Here is a 22,820-nt window from a genome sequence, read left to right as displayed (position 1 = left end):
CATAAATTTGAGTGCAAATACATTAAAATTATTTATTTTTTACTTGAAAAATTATATGATATGATATAAAAATGAAGAAGACATACAGTGTATGTAGGGGTCAGGTAACTGTCTGATGAGCATTAATCTTCAAGCAGGACTTGATACAATCTTTTATGAAAATTATGTAGAAATAAAAAGTTATTTTAAAAAAAAGCAAATTAGGAAAAAATGATTTATTTATGAGAATATGCAGCACGGTGGCACGGTGGTTAGCACTGTTGCCGCACAGCAAGAAGGTCCTGAGTTCAATTCCACCATCAGGCCGGGGTCTTTCTGTGTGGAGTTTGCATGTTCTCCCCGTGTTTGCGTGGGTTCTCTCCGGGTACTCCGGCTTCCTCCCACCGTCCAAAGACATGCAGCTTGTGGGGATAGGTTAATTGATTAATCCAAATTGTCACTAGGTGTGAATGTGCGAGTGAGTGTGAATGGTTGTCTGTCCCTGTGTGTTAGCCCTGCGACAGACTGGCAACCTGTCCAGGGTGTACCCCGCCTTTCGCCCTATGACAGCTGGGATAGGCTCCAGCGCCCCCCGCGACCCTGAAAAGGATAAGCGGAAGCGAATGGATGGATGGATGATTTATTTATTTATTTTTGTCGTAAGACAACATCGAGCAAAATTTGTAGGATCTTTTGAGACTGGTGATTTTATTTGGACTTTTGTGCACACAGATGGAGGTAAACTCACCAGAAATCTAGCCCCAGTAGCATCACCTGGTGGTGAAAGTGTATAATTGCACCCTAACTTTGAATGTTGGCATGTAGGAGGCAGTGTATCCATATCAATGAGATGGTCTTGGATTCCTTCTTACAGCTGCAGCCTTGAGAGTGTGGGTTGCTACTGTGTGTGTGTGCGTGTGTGTGTGCGTGTGTGTGTGCGTGTGCGTGCGCGCACAGCTTATCTAGCTGCTATATCCATCCCCCCGTAATAAGCAGAAAGAGCAGCTGCGTACCTCTCCTCCTACGCCCACCCACCCACTTTGCTGCACAGAGCAGAGGTTGGGAGGGTCACTTTGTCCTTGAAAGCTTTGGATGCTCTGAAGGACAGCATAGATAAAGACAGCTCAATTATTGCACGCATATGTGTGTGTGTCTGAGAGAGAGCTTTTCTGTTTGTCACGCCTCTTCGAACGCTCACATTCATCATACAAAATCTATTCAAGCAGAGAGGATATAATAAAACACTTTATAAAATAGTGTAAAAAACAGCACATTGAAATATTCTTCAGAAAAACAGATTCAAAAGTGACACTTAATGGGATGTTTGTTTGAAAACGTAAACACAATTACATTTCAAAGATAATTACAGGTCTGTAGCTTACAAAATAGACGGAGTTGGTGGCAAATTGTAGACATTGAGAGGTTCAGTAGACTGGGTGTATGAGGAGATTGTTAATCAGCAGATCCCTGCAGTGTTCTTCTTAATGAATATCATTCAATCACAGCACTGAATGTTGAATGAATGTTTTTTTGCAGTATGCATATGCTGAAATCTCAAGTATCCAACCTGCTTAAAAACCATTCTGGAGCATTTTAGTTTGTTAGATTATCTCGGGATGCCAGACGGATGGTGTTTGTTACACAGTAGATGAAGTCATTAGTTTTCTCCCCCCTCCATTCTTTTCTTCTTTTACTGCCACCCATCTGGCACGTCACTTGAGTTAAAAGGAACCCATGGGTATCTAGAAGAGCTGTTTGACCCAGATTTAGTCCAACTACACTCACTAGCTACTTTATTAGGTACATTTTGCTAGGTTGAACACCCCTTTGTCTTCACACTGTCTTAATTTTTAAAAGAAATTCAACTGGAATTGAGTGGAGGAAACATTCCTCAGAGATTGTGGTCCATATTGATGTGATAGAATCACACAGGTGCTGCAAGTTTATCAGCTGCACATCTGTGATGATGATCTCCCATTTGACTACATCCCAAAGGTGCTCTGCTGGAGTGAAATGTGGTGACTGTGGTGAACTCCTTTTCATTTTCAAGAAATCAGTTTTAGATGATCTGAGCTTTGTGACTCAGTTTGCTCAGTTACATCAAACTCTGAACCTACCATAAGAACGTTTATTTTGTACATTAATTGTATTTTTTTTTTATAAATGAACCTATTGAACAATACATCAGGAATCAAACTCATCAACAGCTGCCTCGTTAAAGAGACGAGAAAAAAAATAGCCATTCTATATAAAGAGTGTGTTTACTTTAGGCACTTTGAATACATTTTGATTATATAACTTGTGAACTATTAAGCTGTTTAAGTGTAATTACAACTTTTACTTAGGTTAAGTCTAAATACTTTTTTCCACCACTTTTCACACAATAAACTTGTAATAAAACACAAAGTTGCACTCCAAATATCATGCCCAATCATTTCTGTCAGTTTTCTGATCTTTTTGCAAATCAAATATTTAAATTTCCCCCTCTACTGTATTCTTGGTCTCTGCCAAGCTGCTGCCATGCGATTGGCTCATTAAGTATTTGCATTACCAAGCAGCCAAACAAGTATACCTAATAAAGTGGCCAGTGAGTGTATAATTAGTTCTTTTGTGGTCATGTTTGCATGGATTGCTGCAGTGCATAGCTCAGGTAACCAAGTTTAGACACGCCACTGAACACTGTGTCTACTTTGTGCTGAATAGTCAGCTGATACTATTATGATTGAAACATGGTGATTTATGTGTAACCTTAAAAGAGAGGTGAAAACATGGTAGGTATGCATGCTTTCTCTTGGGTCTGAACTGCTCAGATTGTGGTGACATATAAATATAATTTTATAAAAAGCTTTTTGTGACTTGTACACCTCTGGTCTCATGGCCTGGAAGTCTAATCTTGACCACTTGTACATGTACATCCCTAACAGAGATCTCAGACTTGCACAGAGACAAGCATCAACTTCTTTGTTGAACTGACCCACATCTTTATATGGAGGATCATCACTGCTGTTGAGAGCTGGGTCTCTGGATGCTATTTATTAACCGAAGAGCAGTCTTCAGTGGAAGCCTTCACTGGCTCAAGCCCAATAAACACAGAATCAGATTAGGAGCACAAACAGAAGCAAGAGCAAGAGCATTGTTTATTTTAACAATCACTGTGTTTTGCAGACTCCTGGGTCAAATTGTCAAAAATGAGTTCTCAGCTCTTTTGCCTTTCACTTGGTTGAATTTTGTGTTTTTTCTTAGATCTTTCTGGTCTAAGAAGACAGAAAAAATTTCCCAGGTAGTAATCAAAATTCATGATCTGAGGCATCATTTTAAGGAATTAGCAGCCTGTTTGTATCGATATAATATGCAATCAAGGCGAAAAGTCCATACCTGTAAATGTGGCTAAAAGTCAGCACTCTTGTTTTCCATCTAGACTTAGCGTATTGGCCAAGGAATACAAGATAACACGGCTATTCTTTGGAGAGGTCCACGCTGGCTGCTGACACGAGGAACTCTCTGTCCGGTAAATCTGCGCTCGAGTCTTAAACAGCCCGAAGCGAGCTGCGAGGAGAAAGAAATCCCTTCTGAAGTTACGGGTGAAAAAGGCATATAAGAAGGGGTTGGAGCATGAGTTGATGGGGTAGAATAGCACCAACAGTAGCTTGGAGTCTGAGACGGTGATGAGAGGCAGCTTGAGGGCAGCTGAGATGGCGAAGAAAGAGATCGGAGCCATGCAGATGAAGTCTGTGAAGATGAGGACGGCCATGCGTTGAGCCACACGGGTGTCGGCGTGGGCTGGCGCTGATGAAGGCTTGCGAAAGGTGAGGTAGATGCTGAGGTAGCAGCCGCACACACAGAAGAACGCCAAGATGTTGAGGAGGAGAAGACAGACCACGTAGAACTGGGAGACCAGGGACTCAACATCCATGGGGAGGCAGATGCTCACCTGCATGAAGAAATAAAAACAATAAACAGTATTCGGGGGTCTTGACATAATTCAACAATATAAACTATGGACTGGGAGGCTAAATTAGCAGACACCTACAGTATTAGGAGTAGTAGTAAAAGTAGTAGAGCAATAAAAGTAGAGTGATGGTTGGTTTAAGAAAGGAGTGAAGTACCACCTTGTAGTAATTGTATCAGCATGTAGTGGCGAAATTTAACACTCACTTTGCCATAGCTGCTGATCCCAACTGTGGGCAGCAGTGCAGCCAGCAAGGAGAAGATCCAGCCTATTGTCATGATGATGCAAGCGTGTCTCAGGCGAAGTTTGCGGTCAAGTCGCAGAGCATGCGTGATGGTGTGCCAGCGCTCCACGGTGATTGCTGTTAAGGTAAACACTGACAGCTCACTGGCGAACACCTGTAAATGACACACAGACACGCTACTTTACAATTCAAACACATGCTTGAATGAGCGTTGTCACTATGTGATGTGATGTGATGAATACACACCGTGAAGAAGCCTGCAGCATTGCAGCCCAAGCCCATCTGCCAGTCTATAGCATAGTTGTAGTACCGTCCACGTGTGAGCATATCCACGGTTGCAATGACTACCAGGTAGATGCCCATGCAGAGGTCAGCAAAGGCCAGGTGGCACATGAGGAATCGAGGAACAGTCAGCTTATAGCGGCTGCCTGATCACAGATAAAGAAGACAAATAAATAAATATCAGCAATAAAATCCACTTAGCAGATCCAAAGTACCAATGAGCCATAAAATTAAATATTAAATGGGTGAATAACATGGTAGCAATGGCATTAGCACCTTTAATGGGGTTGTAGGATATGTTAAGCAGCAAATGGGCAGTCACTTCTTTATTTCGCTGCTTTGGAAACGTGAAATGTGGGCAAGTAAAAGGAAGTTTCCAGACAATTTGGAGTAAACTGTGATGGCTAAACAGCTGGGTTAGAGCATTTCTGAAACTGCGTGTCCTGTGAGGTGCGCCTGAGGCTTTTCGAGGCCCATGGCAAAGGATGGCTAGTCCATGTGTCTAATCCCTCAGAATGGCTACAGTTTCCCCAAAACCTGTGCTGCACATGAAAGGAAAGGTTTCAGAACCCACAGGGCATCCGAGCGTATTTCACACAGATATGTGTAACTGCAGACTGATCAGAGCAGCAGAGCCACAGCTTGGGTTCCTCCTGCCTTCTCTGCTAACAGCACCCAAATTCAAAATATCTCAAAATTTAAGGCTATTGTCTCAAATATTTAAATTACGCATCTCAAGGTTTTGATTTACTAACTAAAACTTCTGAGTAAGTCAAACGTTTGAGATACCTAACTCAGAAAATGGAGTTAATAACCAAAAATGTTAAATTATAGCCAAATAAAGTGGCAGAAACACGCTTTCATACATTTTGGTTAAGTTTAGGGGAAAAAGTCTTTGGTCAGGTTTCAGGAAATGGTCTCTGATAAAATAGATTAACTGAGAAGGTAAACAATGTATTAAAACGTTTTCCTGGGTTTACTTTAAACCAGAAAGGCCTGAAGATCTGTCAGTTCCAGTGATGGAGCTGGAGAAATATTTATTTAGGTGTTCTAGACATAAATATCCAAATACCTTTTAATTACATAACATACCTAACAATACAAGGAGAACTACTGTGTTGCCCAGCAGGGCAAGGACAGAGATGATCCAGATGAGGATGCGTAAGGGGGCAGCAGACATTATATCTTCACAGGGGTTGAAGTCATCAGGGGCTGGGCTGCAGGTGATGGAGGTGGAGTTGGAGCAGTGTTCCCTGAAGAAGTGCAGGTTATTTTTAGCCTCGGGGTTGTCGCACAGTGAGTGCCATCCCGATCTAGTACACAACAATACACACAAAGTGGACAACACAGGAACAAAGTAAATGAGTTTTGTTTCAGCAACTGCTTGAGCTGTTGACTCAGTGGCATTTAACCAGAAATGGACAAATAGGATATTGAAAAGACCATAAAACAAACCAACCCACACATTTGTGTACGTCCATGTAAGGGCTCATCCCAGTGTCTCCCAACATTTTCCTGGCATGCCTCACTTCAAAAGGCAAAAATGCTTCACGCCTAACAGCCCACATTATTATTTATGATCCAAAACAGCATCAAAAATCTTGTTTGTTATATTTTCGCTTACAAAAGAAAATCAAATTAAATAGGTTTCACTTCATAGTTTTTTCCCCAGCCTTTTTGTAGTCTTTATACCCCACAGTGAGAGAGCCACTGGATTGAAGCGACTGAATATAAGCTTCACAGACAGTTCACACTGTAGTGCCACATTTAATAAACAGTAAGAGTGGTTTCAATCCTACCAGGTAACTCTTTGCAACAAAGTGAAGAAGCAACTTCCCGCAAATCTCATACAATTTCCAAAAAAACATCTTCAGGTGTCTTTTGACTGGCAGAGCACGTGTACCTGTTTCGGTGCATGTTCAGGAAGGCGCAGCAGTGTGATGGGTATGTCAGCTTTGCCTGGCGCAGTTTGGTAAAGAGCTGAAGAGGAGGAAGTTCTTTCAGGTTGAAGGCTGACTCGGCGATCAGCCTCTTGAGGCCTCCAAGGATCGAGTCTGGCAAAGAGGCGAGGGCTGTTTCGGAGATGTCTCTGCAGAAGCAAGCGGAGAAAAAAAGTGAGTTAAAATTTTATTTCCGGAATCAATATCATGCTTAAATGGACAGTTCACCCCCAAGAAGCAAACAGACATACTTTTCCTCTGGGCTCTAGTGGTATTTATTGAAGTAATTCTTTTGGTGTGAGCTGCTTGGTTTTGAAGACATTTCTGGTCAAAATTTCTGTCATTTCTCGAACGTAATAGAGTCTTTCTTTGAGGTAGTTAAATTGTCTACAAACAAACTTTAAAAAAACTCAACAAACCTTGTTTTCTTTCTACTCTACTCAAAGACCACATCTCAAAAACCAGAGCTCAACTGATGAACATAGAAAATAGTGACTGCCCCCCGAGAGTTCAAAGGTTGGTGGTGGAGGAGATGGATAAAATGCCCTAGATAACCTACGCAAGGTTGACATGGCCTGAAAGGGAAATTAACATATCACAAGGACTTTAAAGAGTAGGTCCTGGCAGAGATAACCAAGAAGAAATAAGACAGATAACATAAGAGAGTGGACCTTCTTTGGGGAACTTACATAAAGGCCTTATCACCTGGTGGAAGATGGGATTTCCCTGTAATGAGGGGCATGTTCACATTATAAGACATAATGATAAACCTTAATGGCCTCCATTCACGATTGAGCTGTAATGGAAGCAGCAGAAAGCAAACAGTTCCTCCTGCTCACAGGAAGCTTTGTCAATATGTTTTTGTTGTTGATGCCATGTTTTGGGAAAGAGACATTTTTTCTTGGTATTTTTTAAGCCTTTTTCTGCCTTTATTGGACCCCAAAGCTAGGAGAGAGAGTAGGAGAAAACATGCGACAAAGGGCCTTGAGTTGAATTTTAACTCGTGCCACTGCATTTACGATTTCGTCTCCTGGTGTCTTAAACTTTTTACAGAGTGGTCTTCAGCAATAAGTTTCCAGGCTTTCAGAAGGACTTTCAGTCTTTCTTTGGACATTGGCTGCTTTTTCACTCAGTTTCAGTCCGATCCTCGAAACTTACCATTTTCACAAGGAAAGTTGGGTTGTTTTGTTCAACTACTGAACACTCAGCTATGAATCATTCAAGCATAAAAATAGCACCTAACTCAAGTGATGAACCAGTGCCGTGTCTATACATAACAAAAATCTCAGCAAAGAACCAGTTCTAAATTATATCTTTAGGCACTTTGTTACAAGCAGCCTGTCACAGAAACACATCATTTGTTCCAATTTCTTCAACTGAATATACCAGAAATACTAAAATAATACCGCAGTTTGACAGGCATAAAATACATTTTTTTTAGCCAAGGTGATTCCCTAAGAGCTGTTAGCCAAAAGCTTGGCAAATCATGTTATTGTGTTCAATGTGTTGAAAAATGAGGGAAACTGGAGAAGTGGAGGAGAAAAGAAGAAGTAGCAGCCCCTAAAACTATCTACAGCAGATGAACAACAACATTTGAACTTCCTGTCCATAAGAAATGGGAGGGAAAAAAATCCAGCAAAGACGTGACACGGGGCCTGAGAGACGCATCAGGCCCTTCAGCTTATCCATCTGCTGTTCACTGAAGGCTCATGAGAAATGCTCTCAGTGAAAGGATGGCTGTCAAGAAGCCCTTCTTAAGGAAGCAAAACAGGAAGAAAAGGCTGAGGCATGCCAGATTACACAAGAACTGGACTGAAAATCAGTGTGGATGGGTTTTATGGAGTGATGAATCTGAAGGTGAAATTTCTGGTGCAAAACGTTATCACAGTGTGCGGGTTAGGTCAGGACAAACTCTCTCTCACTTGCGTTCTACACTGTTTTAAAGAATCGCTGCATCCATTTACAATTTTCACTCTAAAATATAAGATTTCTGCACAGTACTATAATATTTTTTATGGTTTAAGCACTGCAAGGCAAGTGTCTTTCAGTTCTGTCACATGTAAGTGAAGGCATACAGTTCTACAGCTAATATCTCCAAAGCTGGGAAACTCACACCAAAACAATCTAGATGGATAAATGTCACCACAGCCCAGAGGAAAAATGCATTAATTTAATTTAGGGGTGAACTGCCTTTTTAACAGATTCTTCTCTTCCCCTTAGTGTGCTGTCTGTAATAGAGATTTGATCAGTTCATAAAATATAAATTTTCATGAAATGCACTTGGATTTAAGAGAAGTGCCAGCTGAATAAAAAAAAAAGAAAAGAAAGAAGCTGAAGAGAAGCTACTGTTTGATTGCCAAGTGACTGCCAGGGAGTGAAGGAAAAAAAACATCACAGTGATGACAGTCCAAAAGAATAACAAATAATTTGTCTGATTCTTACTTCAGTAGACATGTCTCTTTGTTAGGGGAATAAACAGAAATCTCTATTTCCAGGTAGAGTCCATCATGTTCACCTGACCCTAAACTATTTTTAATCTTAGATCTGTGAAGATTTTCCAAGTCCGTGCAGATATCATCTCCCACCCCCTGCTTTCTCCAACATTCTGACTTTAATAAGGTATGATGAGCAGGGTGAATCATTTAGGCGTGAGTTACTGTTGAATGTCATGCTTACAGTACCACCAACTCACTGGAACCCACAAAGGCACTGGGACTGATGTGAGTAAGCTGTCGGTTGCCTCTTAGGAACCTGAGAGCAAGGGAGAAAGAGAGAGTGGAGTTAAATGTGTATGTTTTTTTTTTTTTTTAAATCTTCTGTTTGTAATTGTGTCTCTGCCTGTGACTCACAATCTGTGCATCTTTGTTCCGTTGAAGGCGTCACTTGCCACCTCCTTGATGCCATTTCTGGTGAGCCGTCTGTCATTAGAAAGGGAAGCCAAATTACAGTCATGTGGCTCCAACACAGAACATTTCCAACTGTAAACTTACTTAGCTATCAATGCCAATTTTAGTGTTTGCACTTCTTTTGTTCTCAGTGAGTAAAGCTGTACAAATACAAAGGGTTTTAGTGCAACACGGAGTAAAGCGTTGATATGATTGTGTCGCCTTCTACTGCCTCTTCTGCTTCTTACTTTTCTTCTGTGTTTAACAGTATGGATCTCAGACGCTGCCATCAAAATGTTTTGTTGGAAGGATCCTGCATTTATGGAAAAAAAATCCAGCTTCTTCTTGCTGAGTGTTGATTGCATCCTTTTATCCATCTCTATTAATTTACAGCCAGCAGCCTTCTGGATTACTACAGCACAAAGTCTGGTAGGAAAAAAAGATAATAATAACAACTAGCCTGGCACTGCTGACTGAATTGGAGAACATCGAGTTCTGTAGATAAAAGCTGCACAAACAAAGATGGTTTTGTTCGCTTTTTTACCGCGCAGTCACAGAATAATAAACTTGCTTTGAAGTCTGGGTGCAGAGAGTCACAGCCTACCAATGATGGCCCTGAAGCTTTGAATTTGAACGAATATTTATTTATCAGACACAGAATTTAAAGTAGACTTTTTGCTCTTCATAAGCTGAAGACTTGCAGTTTGATTCCCAGTTATCAGAGTTCATAAGAGGTAATTGGGACTGCAGAGTGCATTTATTGCTGTAGGAATGATGAGTGAGTGGCATTTAGTGATACATACTTACATATTTTACATGTAAAAGCAAATTTGACATTTATTTCCTTCAACTGGTACCACCCTTTCTGAATTAGCTTAGTACAAAGCCTGGCACAATTCAAAGGTTTAAAAAACCCACCTACTCCCTCCTGTAAGACTCATTAGTTAACACATTATATTGTTTTTTTGAAAGTGTAAAAACAAAAAAACCCCAAATCAAAACAGTTTTACACGAGGTTATGTGCCAGACTATTTGTTGGATAGGTAGAGTAACTTCCTGACTGCCTGATAAGCTACTTAAAGCCAAGAAATAGTCAGACATATCATCCCTGTAAAACCACAAGAGCTGAACAAATACAATTTTTATTAGTAGATAAATTACAAATTAAGTTATACAGTAAATTATACAGAAGTGTGGCTCTACTGCTGTCTCCTATGTTAAGCTAACTTTTAAGCTAACCTATTGCTGGCTAAAGCTCCTGGTGATCTAGGCACACTAAACAAACAGCTAAACTACTGCTACAAGTAAAAGTAGTGCTGTCAACAAAAGTTTTTAAAATCAAAAAGGCCACACTGGCTTCAGTAATATGGGATTGATATCAATAATTCATTAGCAATTAAGCTGCATCTTCACTACTGGAACCTGTCATGGTTGAACTAATGCTAACTCAAATTTTCGATCTGTTCCTACCAAATGACTGCTAACAAAGTTTTCGTAGGACTCTCTGAAGTCCTGTTAAAAACTAAACACTAAAACTAAACTTCCCCAGAATTTGGTGGCTTGTAGAATCACCTTGAGCAGCATAACTTTGGTAAGTTGTTTCTGTATGACTTTATCGGATGAGGTCTGAGAATTTGACTGGGCTGTTGCAGTACATTGATTCTTTTCCTTTTTCATCCAATCGGTTGCAGATTTGCTGCTCTGCCTACTACATATACTGCAGTGTAGCATTTGCAGGCTCATGACATATTTTTCATTCATTGTAGTCAGTGGAAACAGAGGAACAGATATCATGCAGGAGATGTTTAGTGGTAATGTGAAGAAGTGCATGTAGGTTTTCTGATCTACTATTGTAAGCTCTACCTTACCTTGTGATTTTGCGTTGTATAAATAGAATTGAACTGAATTGATGGTAAATGTCAAAACAGCTAACATGTAGCTATACACTATAAAAGAATGTGTTTTAACTGAGATCATTAGTTTTCCAAAGTCTAACCAATCACTTTTGGTGCCTAAGCTTTGCCCTACACATCATGTCTGTGTATTCAGCACTATTGAAAAGTTGTGCTATTTGGCAAAAATGAAGTAGAGGTAAATATTGAGAAGATGGACTGGAGTACTAACAGTACCAGTACTGGTACTGTTAGTATAAGCTGCAGTTACTATCATTAATTTTTACAGAAACATTACTGATATCTAATTTTTGCTCACACCTTGTTGTCTCAATAACACAATGTTAAAACACACAAAAGTTGAGGTAAGTCTTACTTAGCTAAAACATAGGAGGACCCCTGTGATTGTTATATAAATAAATTATTACATTGTTTTACTGAAGTGGGGTTTGAACTCTTCTAATGTATTTACTTAGTCTAGTGTTTCCCATCATAAGGATTGATTCCCTGTAAAGTGTCATAAAATAACTCTGAGTGGTCAATCATTGATAGTGGAGAGATAAGACAAAAAATATTTTGGTACCTATTTATATTAATCAGACAAAGCTTTCATTGTAAGTGTTCAGAGGCCAAATGGCTTGAAACTGCATGTTTAGTTGGTAATAAGACATTATATTATTACATCTAGTAGGGAAGTATGTGGGTTGATTTAAAATCTTAATTTTTAAACTAGCAGCAGTTTTTTTACAGATGAAAATGATTGAGTGAAAGCATCAAGAAGCCTTAAATAGAGGTAATTAATTACTGCTACTTCAAAATTACACTTATGCTTTCATTTTTAAAAACAAAACAAAACAATCTGTGACATATGCAAAAAGCAAAAAAATAATAATGTAATTTTATGTTAGATTAATGATCTGCAGCTGAAAAGGAAAGCACAAAAATTTATAAAAGGCAATAAAAGTATGAGTATGAAACATAGAAAAAGGGAGAAACTCAGTGAAGAGGGCAAAGAGCATTTCGTGGAACATTCATCACTGTGCATGTAATGCCCACTCGGATCTGTGAGGGTGATGTGTTTCTAAAAAAGAAAGATGAATCGCTTACATCTCTGCGATGGTTTGAGTGCAGAGGCCTCTGAAGGCATTGGCAGGGACTCTCTTTATGTGGCTGTTGTCCTGAAGATCCCTAAGCAGTACAAAGAACAAAAACTTTAAGATAAATGACCACTATTGCTAAGTAAGTGGTAGAAATACATTTTTTAGTGGAAAAACCCCCCCAAAAACAGCAGAAGGTGTAAAACATTAGGAAGCCTTCAGCAGTGCCTGTCTAATCCACTGTCTTTTTGAAGATGACAGATGTCAGTTGGGAGACAGTTTGAATATGGATTTTTAAAGGATGACGGCTAGGGACAGATGGTGTGTGTTCCTGATAGTCTGTTTGGTAAGAACTGCTGAATTCTTACTGCAGTAATATATGATTAGTGGAGTGATTTCTTATGGGAGTATTTAATTCTGTATGCATATAATAGCCTATAAATTCACATGTGGAGGCGTGTATATGAGATCGTTTTTTGTAATTGTACTGAGACCTACAGCAGAAAGCAGGCGGTGGAATGGATCTTGGAGAAGTCTGGAAAAATCCTGAGCCCGGTGTTGGAGATAGTCCTGTGATGTAAAAGTAAAGGTTTAACCAGAACATGTTACTAAATTGTAACCTCTGAAAAGCAGACACTAAGCAGGGAGTAGCAGTGATAAAATCGCATACACTGTCTCATCCATTGTAATAAATTAGATTAAAAAATAACAAAGACATACTGATGTCTGATGTGTCTGCCATCCTAACATAACTTAAAGACGATTCTTGGGAATCTCATTGTTGATGCAAAAATGCCGTTTTATGTTCATTGCTCTGTGTGCTATCTTTGGCATTTTTAAAAAATTCAGTAATAAAAATGGGGACAAATGATGTGTTTTTGTGGCAGCTAGTAACAAATTGCCTAAAAATACAACTCTAGTTTCTCCCCCAAGTTAGGTGAATTTTTCATGCTTATGATTCATATTTTAGCATTACGTGACTTACAAAACAAGCAAACAAAAAAAAAACAAAAAACAAAAACCCATTCCTCTGAAAATGGTCAGGTGGAATAAAAATGACTAAAAAAAGCAAACAGTGTCTAAAGAAAAACTTCAGAAAGCCTGGAGAACTTTTGCTCAAGATAACTTTAAAGAATTACAATAAAGTCTTGCTCCTTGAAAGAGACATGTATACTAATGGAGAAACTTTCTACTAATAACAAAAGTGTAACGTATCCATTGCTTCCTCCCACATTTTCACTGCAGAAACTCTGATATAATTGTGACACTTCACATCAGTCTGTCATGAAAACATTTGCTCCTCTCAGGGTGCGCTGAGCTACAACTGCTGAGTAGCCTGGCTTATTAACCAGCCAGGTAGCTAATTATACTAAATAAATCTCTGAGTCACTCTGTGTTGATAAGTGATTTTAAGTCTGAACCAGCTAATTGGATGTCAACATTATGAAGACCCTTTAAAGTTTGAGAACTCCTGGATTAAAGGTTAGGGTTCGGGCTACGATGAATCACAGATTTGTGCATGAAATATTCATATTCATGGTTTATGCACAGATTGGTGCATAGGCACCGTTTACCAATGAGGTCCAACGTGTTTTTGTATGCCATTTGTTGTGTTTCGGTCCCTGCTATATTTGTGGGTTTTATTATGTTTCTTTGTGCATGTAGTTTCTCCTGCTTTCTGTGTTCTCCTGTTGCTGTTATCACGTTTAGTCGTAGCCCTCATGTCTAATACTCTCTTGTTTACATGTTGTTTTATGTTTGGTTTTACTTCCTACTTTTACCTCTTTTTGTGATTGTTTGCCATTCAGTCATCAGACTGTCTGATTGTTTTCATCTGTTTAATAACCAACTGGAAACCAGCTGTTACCCCTATCTGTGTGTGTGTGTATGTATATGTAGTGTTTCCTTGGTCTTTGTCTTTGATTGTCAGTCAGTGACTTCTGATTTGATTTCTCGTGTTTCCTTTAGTGGATCAGGAAACAGGATCAGCCATTTAAAATATTCTAAATCAGGTGTAGGCGCCAATACAGCCAATTTAAAATCTTTTAAAATCACCCATCAACCGGTGTACAATTTCAATCCCAGGACCTTTCATATAGTCAAGTAATACCTGTGAGCCAAAAGCTCAGGCCTCAGGCTGCTCCGACAGTTTTTTTCTACTTTTGGCTCTGTGTGATGTTAAAGAGGGCCGGAATTCCTATTATGATCCTCCTACACAGGTCTGGCTCTAAGTCTAAAGCAGGGGTCCCCAATCCCAGTCCATGAGGGCCAGTGTCCCTGCAGGTTTTAGATCTCACCCTGGGTCAACACACCTGAATCACATGATTAGTTCATTACCAGGCCTCTGGAGAACTGCAAGACATGCTGAGGAGGTAATTTATCCATTTAAATCAGCTGTGATGGATCAAGGACACATCTAAAACCTGCAGGGACACCGGCCCTCGTGGACTGGGTTTGGGGACCCCTGGTCTAGAGCCTCACCCACCTGCTCATAGAAGATGAAATGGATTATTTCCATAGGCTGCATAAGATGAATAAGGAGTATTTTGAACTACAAATTTTGCAAAGCTGGAATAACAATATGGAGCCGGAAACAAGAATAATAACATCCCCACGACCCCCAAGTAAACTATTTGAAAACAAACTAAACTTGCGCTAAGGTGGCCCTCTTTAAAAAAAGCAATCGCTTTATTCTTTTTCGTCACAGATTTCTGTTTATGTGTCCCAGTTTTCACAAATTGGGACAAACAGTAACAGTTAAGAATGTCTGTAAGGGATTTGAGCGCTGCAGTGTTCTTTATAAACTGCTACTTTGAGATTGTTTCAAAAGACATAAAATAATACTTTTTTTTGTTTGCAACAAATTAAAGTAGCAGTCATGAAATGGCCTTTAAGTCATTTTGTGGAAAAAAAGACTTTTTTCCCCCCCATGTTGGGGATGAAGGGTGACACCGGGGAGCCAAGCTCATTAAAAAATAATGTCTTTGATCATGCGGGCCATCAGAAGTAGGGCTGTCACCCGTGACCTATTTTGGACTCACAATCAGTTTTGAGAGACAAACTGTGGTAGAAATCTGAACTCTCACTGAGTACTCACAAGAACCGTAGTCTTGCCATGTTCCTGAATGCATCGGGGTGGATGGAACTCAGGTGTTTTGACTTTGTTATGATTCTGAAAGAAACATATTTCAGTCAGATTCTCATTAATATAAATGACTGGTTTGCAATTACGGGGTTTCACAGGTGCCATTATCCTGCCAGTTATACTTACATCTCACTGAGTTCAGGGAGGTCGGAGAAAGCAAAAGCCCTGATATTCCTCAGAGCAGCATTTTTAGATATTAAACTGAGGGAAACACACGAATATGAAATATATTTTAAAAAAATCATGTGGTCTATTATTCATTCACACTCATTCTTTGGAGTCTTTTTTTGTCTCCGCCACCCCTCGGATGCTTAACTTCTCAACTATTTGGGTGATCTTCCTCAGAGGCCGGAGCTCTTCATGTTCCATTACAAAGACTAAACACAAACATGTAGGATAAAATCTGCTTTATGCAGTCAGCGGCTTTTAGTAATCAGTATACTCACATTTTGGTGAGCTGAGGGAGGCCAGAAAAGGCAAAAGCACCGATACTCTCCAGCATGTCGTTCTCGGATATGGTCCTGTAGTTGGCAGTAATGACGAGTAGAAGAAAAAGTAAAGAATATAAAAGTTATTATAGGAGGGGTTTTTTTGTAATCGATGTCTCAAATCAGACAGAATCCTCGGATTTTTCCTGTAAAGTTATTAAAAAATAAAAACAAACTTTGGGTGTAGGACACACCCTGGTTAAATATATGTGCAAAACACAGTTTCTATTTGCAATTCCTATGGTTTTAAAATCAATAAGTCTCTTAAATAAACACTGCAGATGAATCATGAAAATCACAACAGAGGCAACTAAAAAGTTCAATCTATTATCAAACATTTGCCCATTTTTTAGCCTGTGATTGCTTCCTTTTACACTTTAACATGTAAGAGTCAGCACCTGCAACTATTTTCACTTTTGAAGCTGAACAACTGATCCTTGCTTGATCAATATTTTAATCACTACTAATTAAAATGATTCATAGCAGCAGAAAAAAAGAACAATTTAATTTGAAATCACTGTTTGCTAATGATAAAAGTTTATTGTAGAAATATATTTATGTAGAAAGCAAGGCGATAACCTAATTGGCACCGTGTACAAATTGTCACATGAGTACAAAATCAATATCTATAACTCCAGCTCTTGTTAAATATGAATGTGGACCAAAAATGATTTTATTCATTCAATAAAAAAAAAATTGATCCCCAATATGGGGATCAATTTTTTTATTGAATGAATACAGTGGCATTCCTGGCTGTGTTACACAGCCAGGAATGCCACTGAATTATTCCCCGTCTGTTTGGATGATCCATATCTCGTGTGTTTTGACCTCCTCAGCACATTATGCTCCGCATCGAAGAACAAACATAATCGACAGGCGCACACTTACAGTTCCATTAGGTGCTGGAGGCTGGAGAGGGCGCCCTGCTGAATCTCTCGGATCTGCGTCTGCTTAACTTCCCTGTTGATGCAGAAACAGCCACTCACATCAGGTTTCAGCACTTCACACTGATCGCAAGGCTCGCAGGGGCTTTGTGTGCACACTGACCACTGAAGAAGGTCAGTTACTCAGTGACGATGAGATTTTTCTTTTCTTTTCATGCGTGAAACAAAATATACGTGAAGAAAGTCTACACGAGTTCCCAAGCTCTTTGCATGTGGTCTTGCATACTTGCAGCATACTTGCAGCATACTTACTGCATACTTGTAAATATCCCCACTGTTCCCGAGCCTTGACCTTCGAACAAAATATAGAGCAGAAGAGAACACACGCATGGCCTCCTGGGAGGTCGCAGCGCATCTCTAGGGATGTTTGCTTCTTCTGCCACAAGTGTGTCCTTGTCTTGAGTGTGTGTCAGCTGTATTTACTCATAGGCTATGTTTTTTTGTTCTGTTTTTTTGGAAAGATAGATTGTGTAAGGAGAAACTGCTCGTGTGTACGTTTCGATAGAAGTTTGAATAAATGCTTAGGGTGATTCTAATCTTCACCTCACCCTGTCTCTTTCTCTGGAAGGCCTTGAGATTCTTTGCAAATGTTTAGGCAGCCAAAGCAAAAGGTCACTGTTTACTATGAGTGGCGATCAATCATGTCACCTTTAAACAAGCACTACAGGTTAAAGTGACACTATGAAAGTAGAAATACCTTTACCTAGGGCTGTTCGATATAACGATATATATCGGATGACAATATAAAAACGTCTATGTTTCATTTTATGCTATCATTTGTTTCGTGGTGTCGCAAAATAAACTGTTTATGGCAATATTTTTTCATTGTTTTGGTGGTCACTGTAGTGGCTATATTAATTTCTTAAAGTTCTCTCTTTCTCTTTTATTTTATATAACCACAGGGATGGACAAGCCCCTGTTTTTATGCGTTGTGGTTAGCAACAACGACTGTAACAGCATCGCGTGTCCGCTTGTTTATGTTCCACATAAACCTTTCACAATAAAGCTCAAGATCCTGTTGAGACTTTTCAAAATAAACTGAATCACGTGAAAGAGCAGATTATTTACAGATGAGAATTAAAAAAGAGCCGCCAGGTGCTAAAAAATAAACCTTAGACTCAAACATTAGAACAGGCTTTTCCCCGCAGCACGCCGTGTAATAAATACTCACAAAGAAAACTGTGGCCTTTACAACTTGTGTCTAAAAATGTATCGTTTCATGCATCGGTTAAAACACTGGACTCCAGCTACATGACGCGCAGCTGGAAACACTTCCCGCATGACGAGCTGCCCGAGATTCACAGAATTTACAGAAAATGTTACATTTTTGTGATTTATATCGTTATCAGGACGATAGAGGTTTTATATCGGGATATGAGATCTTGGTCATATCGCACAGCCCTAACTTTACCTGAGGCTTGGATTTCTCTACACTAAAGATGGGAACTTTGTTCATTTTCCTGGTACCAAAATCATGAATGAATGTCTTGATTGCTTAATCTGTATTAAAAAAAATGTACAAACAAGACTTTATCATAACTGGGCAGCAGCTAAGGAAATCATCGTGTTATAGTGCAGACAACACAATGCGCAATCCTTCGACCAGTTTCATCCTGTATTCTGCTGATTGATAACAGTAACACACAAAGTAGCATATGAAAAAGAAAAAGACTGCAAGCTCATAACCCAGACTGTCCTGGTGGGAAGCTCTGACTTTTAAACCCTTCATTTTGTTTGTTTACAAGAAAACTCAGCGGGGGGTCTTTAACCTGTGGCTACCTGCTCAGTGGCCAACAATAGTAAGTAGCTGCTGCTGCGCTACAAGGTGCCGAGGATGAGCAGAAAAACTTTGCATGCATTTCCCCGAATCACTAAATGTTTAATGAAACCAACCGAGTCAAGTCGAGAGCAAAACTGAACCACTCGTCCAGGCAGATGAGCGAGGATTAGACAGGAACGTCCGGATGATTATGCACGTTCACAGATGGGATTCAAATTTGTAAACATTTCATAGCTACTGTATAGCTTTAATATGGTGAATGGGTGGTGGGATTTATAGACACATTTGCTACTCCACTCGCATGTCAGTTTGAGGGATGTCGCCAATTATACAAATTAAAGTTGCTCCACATAAGGAAATCTGCTCAGACTACAAAACAGCAGAAGCTATAATTTATGTACTTTGTGGTTGTTCAGGTTTAAAGTTTCAGGCTTTCTTGAAAGCAAACTTTCAAGCTACAGAAAGGAAAAAACTCGAATTACATCACTGGGTCTATTTTAAACTTAATGTGTGGAGCGTGAGAGATGCGGGTACTCAAAAAGGAATGAAAAACTTTTAAGCTGCATTATTGAATATCTGGGATCATGTATTTAGTAAAGCTTGGCCCATGATAAAGGCAGAAAGGTATCTTTTTGGCTCTGCTGGTTTGGACTTGACTATTCCTTAGTTTTTCTAGCTCTTGTGAGTCTCAAAGAAAGAAAAGTGTAAGCATGCTATCAAATACTGCCTGCAAACAATTACCAGAAAAGAAGGGTGATCAGGTGACAGGTAGACTTCATTTAGAGGGGAAGGGGAATAATGTAATCCGAGGAAAACTGGTACATACATCTCCTTAAAAACAGTAAACAGAATGGGGAATAAAATCTATTAACATGTGTGACACTCCATTGAAGGCTTTCTATGGGCTTGTCTATTTTTCAGGGGATTTATATGAATTCTTCACTACTCTAGCAGTGTTACACTTTAAATATTACATCACATTAATTTAATTCATTTAAATGAATAGTCTGCTTCTTTAAAATGAGGATGAAACACAAAGAAAAATAACAAACAGCTGACAGTATCATACAGTAAAGTTTCATTCCGCACAGCGCTGTACTATGATGTTACATTGATGATGATTAGGCATGGTAGTTTAATATAATCTAACAATGATGGCAAAAAAAGTAAACATCTGGATCCACAACCAGTGGATCCTTTTGTGTGTGAGTCTCTGTGTGTTTGTGTGTTTGTATGTACTCACAGGCACTGGGCGCTGGAGATGTTGGAGGGAAACGCCGTGACTCCAAACATGACCTGGCAAGACGGGCACGAGGTTTGTTTGGCCAAACTGGGATGAAATCCAGGTCTAATGTCCATTTCAGAGCCGCGCGCCGAGGCTGCTGCCGTCTTTATCGTAACAATCAGCAGCATCATTAGTGTCATTACCAACATCACTTCAGTCTGCCAGGGTCCACAGAGTGGTTTCACTTTTCTAGTTTGTCTTCTTTTTGTGTCTTTTACTCTGATATTGTCTCTGGTCCACGCTCCACATTTGATATGAACACTTTTACCTGTCTGTCCGCTCGGGGGTTCAGCGCCAGGTCAGTTAGAGAGAAATGTGAGGTGTTTTGGTGTTTTCTGTCATGCAGTAGTGAATGCTGGGGGCGTGTGAAAAGCTCATGGGAGTATGAGGATGTAGGAGGTCTCAGCTGGGTGGAGTTATGTGTGTTTTTCTACTGTGTAACAACTTCCAGAACAGAGCATACGTCTTGATAAGATATAAATGACTGGTGTTCTATGAGCTGAGACTGCAAGAGAAGAATAAGTGTAGTGATGCGCTGTGAAAAACTGTGCAGTCCTCTTCCTTCTGTGAATGTGTATTTTCTTTTTCCTATCCTATTATGTCAAATGTAGGTAAAGAACCCTTTAATAAGATCAAAAAAATAATATTTACCCTGATTGTTGGCTGTCGTGCATCTGCAAGCCTCTGTGCAACCCAACTCCACACCACTTCATTGTATATTTTCTGCATCTGACTTATCATCCCTGTTTCCCTGAGTGCCTGCGCTCATCTGTGTTGAGGTTTTGTTGCTCCTCTTGCCACCCCTGGCTTTTCATGTATACGCATGGAAAAGCGTTCAGGTTCCTGAACAGAAGAGTGATGAATCTATGCAACAAAGAATTGAGGCAGTACCAGCCAGTTGTATCTAATAAAGTGTCTGTTAGTGTATAGATGAATATCCTTACATCATTACTGGTTACAAGTAGGCTTACAAAAAGCTTCTCTAGTTTAGTTTCAGCTGCACAGTCCTCTTGGTCGTTCTTCTTCTTCTTATTTCAGCTGCCCCCTTTAGGGGTTGCCACAGCAGGTCATCTGCCTCCATCTCATCCTATTCCTAGCATCCTCCTCTGTCACACCAACTCTCTGCATTTCGTCCTTCACTACATGAATGAATCTTCTCCATGGTCTTCTTCATCTCCTCCGTACTGGCAGGTGCCAACACCAAAAAACAAAGCAGGACAGTCAGCTGATATGAAAGGCAAAGCTTGTAGCTGATGCTTGGAGTTTAACCTAAAAGCAGAATATTCAGTTAACTAGTTTAACGACTCTGTTATATTAGAATGTTCCAGGTCTCTGTGGTATCTAGATATCTACATATGCCTTTATATTTTGTTTTTGCCTTTAGTTTCACATCCAAGTAAGGAACTGTTTCAGACCTACATGTACTTATCTTTTGTTTTTGTTTTTTTTAAAGCATTTAAGCATTGAGTCGTGCCAGAAAACTAACAGTAAAAATTAGAACAGGCACCAGGTGTGAATCTGTTTTGTCTCTTGTCTCATATTTGTTGTAAATGATGAGCACACTTCGATAATAGTGGACATAATATTCTTTTCTACCACACTCTCCTCACACGTCAGCAGGACACGCAGCCAGCTTGCAAGGACATTCAGGATTCAGGTACACACACACACACACACACACACACACACACACACACACACACACACACACACACACACACACACACACACACACACACACACACAGTAATTTAAAAAGAAATACCATACAGTTTTTTTTCCCTTTGACATTTTCTTCTTTTTAATGTTTGGCTTTTGCTCTCCATTCATGTTGTCATCTTTTGTATTTATACATTTTTTTTGTGTGTGTGTGCATACAGGCGCGCGCGCGTGTGTGCTTGTGTGGACTGTGGGAATTTGATGTGGTCGAGGAAAAGAGCTCCTTGTAATTTATTCCAAAGCAGGAAGAAAAATGCAGCCTTGAGCTCCTGACACGACCACGCACACTCTCTCACACACAAGGATACACTCTCCCACAGTGGCTTGCTTATACACAAGGCAAAAAAAAAGGAAAGAGAAGGAAAAAGAAAGGATAGGCAGAGTCTAACAAGCACAGCTGGAGGGAGTAGAGATGAAGGACTAAGCAGGGAGAAGCTGTACAGCACCTGTGTGCATGTGTGCGCTCCAGCTGAATTTGTGGATCAATCTGGTGCTGATTGCTCGACACCTTTGTAAGGGAGGTGGAAAATATTAGGGAGTTCCTGCTCTTTTTCTTGTGTGTGTTTTCAATTAAAAATTCTTTTTTTGAGACACATATTTTGCACTCCATTTAGGCAATCTCATTTCTGTGGTCTGCTACAGATTCAGTGGGACAGCAAGCCACTGTAATTGTGTCGATGTCCTCTTTTGATTGTGACTGTGAGAAGCCAAAATGAAAAGGTAGACTAATGATGATGCTGAACAAACAGCTTTAGAAAAGAGCCTTACTTAACAGTGTATGTGTCTGAAAAATCAATCAGTGCCTCCCACCAGACGCCCTCAGAATCAGATGGTTTTCTTTGTACGACAACTGTAACTGTGAAAGGTTTTTTAAAAAATATATTTTTTTCTTTTTTTCCCTTCTTTTTACATTTTCATACCAGGCTAATCTTCTAACTGGGATTCTTTCTCTGTCAAAATCATTTTGTAATATAGTCATATTGATGAAACACTTTTATATCCTGAAGATTTTTTTCAACATCCTTGCAATTCCAGTGCATTGCACACCGTGCATCTCTAAGGGTTCCCTTTCATATGCTGTCGCTAGTTTTTGTCCTACATGGTTACATGAACCATGAAATCTAACACAAATTGCACTTTTTAAGCATTTTTTACGCATGTATAGATTGGTGAAGATGACCTCCTGTAGTT

General features: G+C 39.7%; 1 protein-coding gene across 1 annotated transcript; it reads right to left on the bottom strand.

Moving 5' to 3' along the window:
• Window positions 1-1,211: 1,211 nt before the first annotated feature.
• fshr (follicle stimulating hormone receptor) lies at window positions 1,212-20,278 on the bottom strand. The gene is made up of 14 exons (XM_040039173.1): window positions 19,869-20,278; window positions 16,790-16,861; window positions 15,860-15,934; window positions 15,540-15,614; window positions 15,366-15,440; window positions 12,767-12,838; window positions 12,279-12,359; window positions 9,244-9,312; window positions 9,071-9,145; window positions 6,358-6,543; window positions 5,547-5,767; window positions 4,419-4,600; window positions 4,135-4,326; window positions 1,212-3,910 (listed from the first exon to the last, which is right to left on the bottom strand). The coding sequence occupies exons 1-14, from the start codon at window positions 20,057-20,059 to the stop codon at window positions 3,374-3,376; spliced, it is 2,103 nt and encodes a 700-aa protein (XP_039895107.1). The 5' UTR covers window positions 20,060-20,278; the 3' UTR covers window positions 1,212-3,373.
• Window positions 20,279-22,820: the final 2,542 nt, after the last annotated feature.

The sequence above is a fragment of the Simochromis diagramma genome, unplaced genomic scaffold (assembly GCF_900408965.1).
Source record: "Simochromis diagramma unplaced genomic scaffold, fSimDia1.1 OVJJ01000402.1, whole genome shotgun sequence".
In the NCBI taxonomy this organism is placed as follows: domain Eukaryota; kingdom Metazoa; phylum Chordata; class Actinopteri; order Cichliformes; family Cichlidae; genus Simochromis; species Simochromis diagramma.
This window is presented reverse-complemented; position numbering and strand designations above follow the sequence as displayed.

Excerpts from the sequence above, each read along its gene's own strand:
- fshr (XM_040039173.1), bottom strand. The coding sequence starts at position 20,059 with ATGTTGGTAATGACACTAATGATGCTGCTGATTGTTACGATAAAGACG. Across the intron at positions 15,935-16,789 it reads CTCCAGCACCTAATGGAACT|GACCATATCCGAGAACGACA; the intron begins GTAAGTGTGCGC and ends TGCCAACTACAG. Across the intron at positions 9,313-12,278 it reads ACTCAAACCATCGCAGAGAT|ACGGCTCACCAGAAATGGCA; the intron begins GTAAGCGATTCA and ends TTCTAATGACAG.